Below are 9,201 nucleotides of genomic sequence, written 5' to 3'. Positions count from 1 at the left end.
TTCCCAGTAGAGCTTTATGTGACCTTCCCATTGACCCTGATCAAACCAACGGCCACCCAAGCAGTTCAGAAGATCTGTTGTCACCAAAGACCCTGGGCTGGACTCAGGAGGCCAATCTCAGCATAACAGACCCAGCAAACAGGACAGGGAACGGCAGGTGAGGCCCAGGTACGTGGACATCCCGGTGGGTTTATACACAAGAAAATTAAAATTTCCATTAAAAAAAGCCATTTTGGAATATCAGTGCCGACACTAGAGGATCGGCCTCATGGTGACAAAATGGAAGTTGTACGACTCTGGCAGGCCCTGGTGTCGTGTGTGGTTAAAGCGCTTCCAGGTGAAGACAGGGAGCCCACCCTGCACGGGGGGGCCGTTGATGGCAGTAGCTGTGAAAGCTGAAGCCAGGCGGAAATCTGAGACCTGGAACAGAGAACAGGAGGTTAAGGTCAGGGTAAAAGGGCTCAGGGGATTCAACAGGCACCATCACAGGGAGCAGGAACAGCCCAGGGAGATTTGATAACAGTAAGAGGAAAAAAAAATGAGCAAGGGGAAGTGAACGCTGGTCAGGCAACATTGCTCCCCAACACCAGAGCATCTTCAGCCATGAACAGCCAGCACTGGGGGGCAGAGGGCAGCAGCGAGGTGGAAGTCTGCGCTGCCGCAGCCTTTGCGCCTCCCACACCGAGGGGCCTCACGTCTGCGCCCAGGACAATCCTCCTCGTGTTCAGGTGTCCCCACAAGGGCTGGAGCTGCAGCCCCGAGGGTCTGCACTGAACTCTGCTGCGTGTTGAGCACCTGGGTGGTCCCCCTGGAAACTGGCAGGTAACTCAGAAAAGGATAAAGGAAGCAGAAAATTACACTTGTCCAGTCCCTGACCTTCTCCTTCACCATCTCCCAAGAGGCCCCCAGCCCACTCCATCTTCACCAACTCAGCTAGTCTTCAGTGTTTACAACAGATCTGACTGGCTTTGCCTCTTCTCTGCACTCACTTGACTTCTTCAGCACCTGCTGTGAGTCCTCAGTTCTCCTCCAGGCCCCTGCCCTTTAACCACCCTGCCAAGGGCAACACAACCAGGGTGCTCTGCCCTTGGCAAACACCTCCGCAAGGCCATTCCCTGGGATCACCAGGCAATAACCAGCCCGGGGAGCTCCTGCTGGCCACCATGGCAGGTAGACAAGCTGCCCTGAGCTCGTGCAAGCCAAGCGAGACGCTCAGCACTGGCAATGCCAAAACAGTCTCCACAGGATCCATCCCAGCGGCCAAACAATTGAGAAAAGCAGCAGGCTGCTCCCAGTGGGATAAAGTGCTGTATGCATTACCAGCTCACCCCATCCAGGCAGCAGCCCATGTTAAGTATTGCCCCTCACAGTGAAAATATCAAACAAGCTGTGTAGAAATGTACGGAAGAGGACAGTATCTTCCCACAGGCTTTGGGGAGGCCACGACCCTGGACTGTGTAGCAATCGCTGTTGCTGTGAGTAATGTGAAGACTCATTTCGGCCTCCTCATGGGCTCCCCTGCGCAAGGCTTGGGGGTTTATCTTCCACATGCCAGGAGCTCCCCCATGAGCACCATGCTTCTGCACTTGCTCCCATGCACTCCTTGCCCAGCTCTAACCTTGTGCCACCTATCACTGCCAGGCTGTCTCTGTACACAGGAGATGGGACTCACTGCAGAGAAGGGCCCAGTCTGAGAAGGGGACACAGGCAGGAGCCACACAGCCCTGCCACCACCACTAACGCAGGGAGACGTGTTTTAAGCCTGACATTCACAAACAGGCTACAGCAAATACCTGGCACTGCAACAGACACTGCAATCGAAGGCACTTTACCTTGGAGTCATAGCAGCCTGCAGGCACTGGAAAAGAAGGATTCAAGTCTTCTCGGCAGCAAATCGTGTTGCAAGGATTGCGTTCAGCATAAGGATCACGCTGGTAGTCTGGGGAGAAATGCGAAATGGAAGAGAACAAATTAGTCTCTTTACACAAACGCTCCACTGATGGAGCAAAGTCCCCAAGCTACTAAACAGCTGTTTAGTACCTAACAGGTACACCAGTCTGTCACCAAATGGACCTGCCGTTTTCACACAAAATTGTCTGGTCCGGTCCAGTCTGACTGATGATTTGGATTTATGGCTTTGCAAGACACAGAGAGCTGCAGTTGTACTGAGGAACAGCAGTCCTCAGAGTCTCCTGGAAGGTGAGAAACCCTCTGGAAAGGTCAGACATCACACCCGAGAGTGTGCCCTGGAAGGAACCTCATCTTGTTTCTGTTGCACAAATTTTAGCTTTGTCTCCTACCTCAACAGTAAGCTTGCATTGTCCTTTGGCTCTGTGTGTGCGTGGGTAATGCTCTGCTCTATATGGCTTATCACTATAATCCAAGGACCAAATGTAACACTGCTTTATTAAGATCAGCTCCACAGTGCACGTTTCTTACTGTTGTATCTCATGATGTACTTCATGCTTTCCAAGTTGGTCACCTTGCCCTGGTCTCGCCGGAAGATTTTTGCTCTCGGAGCAAGCTCGTAAGAGAAATCCAGGCCATACTTCCGGACATATGCTGTGTACCCGCTGAGATTGTAAATCTTTTCATGGAAAGGAATATTGTACGAAGGCCAGTAACCTGCCAGAGACAAAACCCAAGCTGTGAGTTACTTAGAAAAGCTGAACCCTCTGCTTTTTTCTCTCTCTCTCTCTCTTTTTTTTTTTTTTTTTTTTTTTTTTTTTTTTTTTTTTTTAAGAAATTATCCTGCATTGCCTTAATCGAATGTCCACGAATAACAAATCATGCTGGTCTGAACACAGCAAAATGGGGCAAGAGTCAGCAGAAGGACCTCAGCTGACTCCCAGTACAGCACACTGGGACTGTACCCAGGCTGCCAGTTGCTCCCACCTGAGGGCTCATCCCACCCAGCAGCCGAGTCTCAGGTGAACACGCAGAACATCCCAGTGCTCTGGGGGACATCAAGATCCCCCAAGCTGGGCAGGAGGAGATCATCTCCTTCCACCAAACATTCCTGTAAAGGAATAGCAGGAACTGCAAAGGGACTCCCACCCTCCTTCCCAGCTCAGCAGAGCAAGAGAAACTGCTGAGATGCCAGGAGCAATCTGCAGACACAGCAGTGACAAGAGCAGAGTGAAATTCAAAAAATGAAACACCTAAGCAAACATGCATTTGTGCCATACTCGGGGCCCCAAAAGAGCACTTAGAAAGAAAAAAAGGAGGAAAAAGGAAAAAAAAAGGCAAATTGGAATTAAATAGATAAATAGGAATCACAGAGCTAATGGGGATGAACAAGAAGCAGGCAAGCGAAGCACCCATACAGGCTGCAGTAGTAGCAGACTATGCAAGGCAGAGGAAAGGTGGAAAGCTGCACATTTGCCACTGTCCTGAGGTTTTGGTACTTCTAAACAGCAGGATTAGAAGCCCAGAGCCAAAGGAGAGTTTCAGACAAGTGACATATGACTGTCTAGAACGAGATTAGCTTAGGAAGCAAATATGCTTGCAAAGAGCCACAGAGCCATCCAGATCAGGATCTGGGCACAAGAGTCCTGAGAGAACACAAAGAGACACCTATGTCCATGCTGAGTTTCTTTTGCAAGGCATGGCATCAAGGAGTGTTTAAACAGAGAGCATACACCATAAGCTGGTCCGAAGAGCACCTCATCTTCAGCTCCTCCCCAAAGCCCTGGCCTTTCTGCTGTGAGCAGGGACTGCTGCTTCTCAAGTCACATGTGCCAGGATTAGGCACTGATAAATGCATGTATTAACACCAGTCCAGCATGACGTGAGGAGTCTGACCGCAAGAGGCTCAAGTAACTGGGACTCACTGGGAGTCAGATACAAAAACACAACCCAAACTCCCCGAGACAGATACGCAGAGAGCAGCAGCACCATGACTCTGCCTAAGCAGAGGCCCTGCCAGCTCAGGGCTGTGCAGCAGCAGGGACAGGGCTACCACACCTGCTGGCATCTGCTTAAATGACCAGTCTGAAGGAAGGAGGGTCCCACGGGCACGCTGGGTTGTAACACAGCATCCTGCAGAAAGGAGCCCACTTGCCACCCCGTATCGAAGCAGGCAGGACGATGTGGGTGCATAAGCTTCCAAACCTAGAGGTTTGGGTTACGATCCAAAAGGAAGTACTCCTGTCTCACAGGAAGACAGCACATGCGGATGCCTCCCTTATCCACTTGGAGGGGGGGAAAAAAAAGTCCTTTTAAGTTCTCTTCAAGTAAGTGACTTCCCGTTTTCCAGGCAAAACCAGCAAATCCCATGGAGCATCTATGTGCAGCATCCAACCTCAGGCAGACTTCACCCTTGGACTAACACAAGCCAGTGAAACCTGCTTGTTAGGTCTGACCGGGTGAACGGGGAGGAGAACACAGCAGCGACCGTGCAGGGTTGGGGGAGAACACGCGAGCAGCAAAAATTCTCTGAAACAAGATCCTGCCTGCTCTGCCATCAGAGCAAGAGAGCTCAGCCATACTGAGGGGTGCAGCAATAAGGTGAGGCTTATGATGGGAAAGATGGAGATCCCAGCCTGGGATCTCCTTCTGATGGATTGGATTTGCAATTCACTCCTGACCAGGAAACATCCCAACTGTGGTCCGCTCCCATGCCCCACCTCTAGACTGGAGACAGTCCCATCCTCCCCCACCTCCTCTACAAGATTCCTGAGTTTTCTTCGCTTACATATAGAAAGCACCTGACATGACATGGAAGGTATATGAAACCTATGAGATTCATGTTTGGTTTTGTTTTGTTTTTAATTTACCCGCTCTCGACGAAGACACAAGCTGACAGAAGCCAGCTTTAAAGACATATAAGAAAATGCTTACTTTTTCCTCAGATACAGCCTTACTACAACATTACACACGTTTGTTCACCTGCTGTTCCTAGGTTTATTCCTGAAAGAGAGTTGCAAAGCTGAAGTTGGTTCAAAAGCAGCTAACTCACTTTGACCAGGCCAGAGTGGCAAAATCACCTTATCTTTGGATAGTGGCTGCCAAACATGGAAGGCACCAGGGTGAGCAACTCGACAAGCACTTTAAGCCACTGTTGCTCTTCAGAAAAGCAACTCACCTAAATCAGTCCTTTTTTGTTTTCCATCAGTTTGTTATTAGTCTTGCTGTGGGATTGAGGAGTCTGTTGAACAACAAACATTTACGAGAGAACACGGCTCCAGGAAAGGTCAGCAAAGGGACTGAATCTAATGGCAAACTTTTTATAAAGCTTGCAGAGTCATGTCCTCACAGAACAATTTCAGTAGCCCTCACCATTGCTCCAGAGACACCTCACCCCTGCCCCTGTAAGTCCCTAAAACAGGGAAAAATGGTATCAGAGAAAAACAAGGAAGGAAGACAGTAGTAGTCAATTTTTCCTTGCACCATTCCAATAAATACAGATGCTCACCATACTTCCACCACAGCAGACAGGAGAAATAAGTGCAAAGTTACGGACATCGCAGCAGAGCTATGTTCACATAAAGCTTTCTAACGACATCTTAGCATTAGTGCCCCAAAACACCTTCCAAGTGTGAAGTAGGGTTCTCTATCAGCTGGCACAAACATCTGGCTTTCCTAAACCATCAGCTACTACAGGAGCTATTACCTTTCCGGAGAACATTTGTTTGATCAGAATATTCCACCAGGGTTGGGATCTGCTCCACAATGTACAAGGCACCGTCATCAAGGCTCTTCTGCAGCTTGACCTTCTTCAGGTCCAGCACCATGTACTGGTTGTTGTAGGTCCCTGGGGAGGAGGGAATAAAGTTGTGCCCGTGCCATGCTCAGGCAGGATGTGCAAGGGGGAGAGGGAACATACCCTTTCTCCTATGGTTTATACTCACCAGAGTTGCACTTGGAGAAAATTTCTGCCCAAGTTTTGCCGTTGTCAGCCATCATGTTGGCAATACGGACCCTCTGCCAAGCAAACAGGGATTCGGGCACCACTTGCTTAAGGAGGGTTTGGTTGAACACACTGTTGGTAGTCTGCAACATTATCAAGCCACTGCCTAGTATGTAAAAGTCATCTAGGGACACCAAAAAGCCTTAAAAAAATACAAAAGTTTGTTATCCCTGTGAACCTCTGATATACTCACAGAATAAAACAGAGACCCAAACTATGAATGTATCAAACTGTGTGAGACAGGGTGAAAATCATACAAATACTAAAGTTGAGATGGCAACTTCTGCCAGTGGGCTAGGCCTCCTCCAGCGCACGGCATCTTACCCCTCATGGTTTTGACACCCAGCCCACTTCTGTCTAGAGCATTTGCTTCAGGTTTATGTCACACGCTTTCCCCCTTGGAAGGTTCCCCTTCACATGTAAAGCAATAATCTTATTCCTACACTGAGGATGACGAACAAATACTCACCAGACTTTTAGTCTATAACTAAAAGGTTTGGTTAAAAACAGAAAAAAAAAAAAAACAATAAAAAAATCCCACATACTTCACAGAATGAACAGATTTCTATCCAGCAGTTTCAGCTTGGGATTTTTATTCAGCAGTCCCTTCTGGACTAAATTAGCCAAGCAGAGCCTTCCTTCCAGTTTACTCTTTTGCAGTGTAACTACTCCAAAAAGAACGAAGCCCACGAACCAGGCACCTCAATCTAAAACATGCCCTGCACATTAAAGAGAGATAACATTCTACCTCCTCCTCTCTCACACATCATCCATGCCTTTTTTTTTTTTTTAAAAAAAAAAAAAAAAAAAAAACCTCCCAGCAGCCCCACCAAATCAACGAGGCCATGGATGACAGAGCAGGTCTCCTTTCCAGGTTGCATGCCAACAGAAGTGCTAGGTCCGTTTGCAGATCCCATGCCAAGAAGTGGCACACAGAGCGGCTAAGGTCAGCTGGGATGCCATGGGTGGCAGAGGATACTGCTAACTACCTGCAAAGCCGACTTCTACACACCCCTCAACCCCCTGAAGATCCCCCAGGCTCCCACAAAGCTGCAGTTGCCAACTTGGGGAAGAAAGGTCCCCAGTAAGGTCATATTAACAGAGCTCCTGAGGGGGATGTCCTCCAGAAACTGGACTCTTACCAAAGAGTTTCTAATGGCATCAGAAAGTTCAGATCTTCATGTCTAAACATCTGCACAGCATGCCTTACAAGGACAAAGCAGCTTACTCAAACAGTTACTTGGTGTAGCTGTTGTGCTCCTCTATAAAATCTTCTACAGCAAACCTCATTGCAAATAAACCAAAGTCAGTAACCTAGGAGAATCAGGGGTAAAAAAAACAAAACAAAACAAAAACACCCACCCACAAATCCCTGCCTCCTATTCCCAGGCTTTCATGAAAAGTTCGACCTCCTCCATGCAGAAGAGGCCTGTAGCGTTTGAGTGCTCCACTACAGCAGATTTCTTCCAAGTCCTCAAATCAGAACAGATCCATGAAAAGCTACTTTATGGTCTCCTGATTTCCAAGAACACTTCAGCACAGGACAGGCGCAGAGCGCTCTGCCAGCCCATGGTCTTGGAGAGACAAACAAGCAGGAAAAAACTGTAACTTTAAATAAAGCATATCAAAAACAGAGTTCTTCCTCAAACAGTAATGAAATGAAATTAAACACCTTAAACACGCCTGCTGCGATTGATCTTGCACAAGACATGGGGCACTCCACCAACAAGCAGCTGCTTCACAAGTCGAGTGCTGATACAGAGACCAGAAGTAAAAATCACCAAAAAACTGTAATTTGAAGCAAATGCCAATTCCATGCAAGTGTCACTGCCGAGTGCCCTATTTTAAAAAAAAAAGTTTTGTTTTGTGATTTTAAAATCAACTTAAGCTGAGTTAAAACAGAAAAAGTAAGTGTCAACACAATGACAGATGCTGAATTAACTGAAGTTTGAACTCTGCAATTCAAACAAATTGCACAGCTCAGCTAAACCAAAACAAGAGGATTTTCTTGCTTAGTACTCACCAACTTTTTTACCCGGCAGTACTTCTACAATACAATGTGCCCTCCAGCATAAATCTTTACTAGCCCAATTACCCAGAGACAATAAATGCCAGTATGACTTTGGACACAGCCATCCCTGAGACAAAGGGAAATTAAACATATACCACAGGTTTACCCAGAGGGAGGGAAAAAAAAAAAAAAAAACACAGTAATAAAATCTACGTGAAGCCTAGAGATATCAGAAATTATGTCCTCATGTTTCACTCTTGTCTTTTTAACTACGTAAACTGTTATCTCTCTGTACAGCTCACCTATTTACCTATTTGCTCTGTAAACCCATCTCCCACTCTTATGAGAAACTCTCTCTCTTATTTTTTTTTTCTCCTCTATGAGCCTTACTATTCCTACATAGAAACAAGCACAAACATTTCTGATTGCATCTTCCGGGTCTGAACTTTTTTGACTCCATTTCCAAACACTGCTGGAGAACTGTGAAGTTTTCATTCATCGTGACACTATACATCCATCAAGCAAAGCGAAATACTTTCCAAGATCCGAGCCACAGCTTCCTCCAGGGAGCCAGCACCCAGGACAGCACGTGAGGGGTGACATGCTCCCAGCAGCTATTGTTACTAAAGGCAGACTGCTGCTTTCTGAACCAAGCAGCATTTGTTTTTCTCGTATTTTGTCAGGTCGTTGTGCTCATTCAAGTACAGAAAGGGACAGTATTGTAGTCTACAAGCCAGAGTCGTGAGGTCCAGACATCTCCTCACTGGGATGGGAGTAGCTCCTGGTCGAGATGCTCAGTGCTTCGGTTGCAAACGCTCCAGGACAATGGGAAGGGAGTCTTTGGATCACCTTTCTTAAACCCATTATCAGTTAGTCAAGACCAATCTCCTGCCTTACCTGTACTCATGCATCTCTGATGGGCACTAACCGATAGCTCACCCCACACTGGATATGAAGAGACCACAGACTTAAGGCACTTCAGATACTCTTCTCTGTTTGCCCCCGAACTTCAGACAGAGGTTTGAAGGAGCAAGGAAACAACAAAGAGTCCAGCAAAAGCCCATGACCCAGCTGATGGCAGAGGACAAACTGCCAGTCTGCTGATCTGCCATGACTACTGGGGCAATGAGGAGCAGTGACTACAGAGCAAGGGCTTTGTTGTTGTTGTTGTTCTCTGCCCATTTTATCATGTGTATTCTGCAGAACCACAACATTCCTCTGGTCCCTGCCACCACATTTCTTATTCCTCTAAACAAAAAGCATACCTTCAGGCAACATC

General features: G+C 47.4%; 1 protein-coding gene across 1 annotated transcript in view; it reads right to left on the bottom strand.

The window, feature by feature from the left end:
• Positions 1–220: 220 nt before the first annotated feature.
• The window catches only part of PLBD1 (phospholipase B domain containing 1), a 36,437-nt gene continuing 27,456 nt past the window's right edge, over positions 221–9,201 (bottom strand). Inside the window, exons 7-11 of the mRNA XM_088532861.1 lie at positions 5,853–6,053; positions 5,615–5,755; positions 2,440–2,625; positions 1,833–1,939; positions 221–420 (exon numbers count right to left, since the gene is read on the bottom strand). Of these exons, the coding sequence (XP_088388987.1) occupies positions 253–420; positions 1,833–1,939; positions 2,440–2,625; positions 5,615–5,755; positions 5,853–6,053 (803 nt within the window). The 3' untranslated portion in view covers positions 221–252. The remainder of the gene's footprint in view (positions 421–1,832; positions 1,940–2,439; positions 2,626–5,614; positions 5,756–5,852; positions 6,054–9,201) is intronic.

This window comes from Tinamus guttatus, unplaced genomic scaffold (assembly GCF_059628265.1).
Source record: "Tinamus guttatus ecotype Peru unplaced genomic scaffold, ASM5962826v1 Tinamus_guttatus_pri_ptg000472l, whole genome shotgun sequence".
Classification (NCBI taxonomy): Eukaryota; Metazoa; Chordata; class Aves; order Tinamiformes; family Tinamidae; genus Tinamus; species Tinamus guttatus.
Note: the sequence above shows the minus strand (reverse complement) of the source record. Positions and strands in the feature narration are given on the sequence as shown.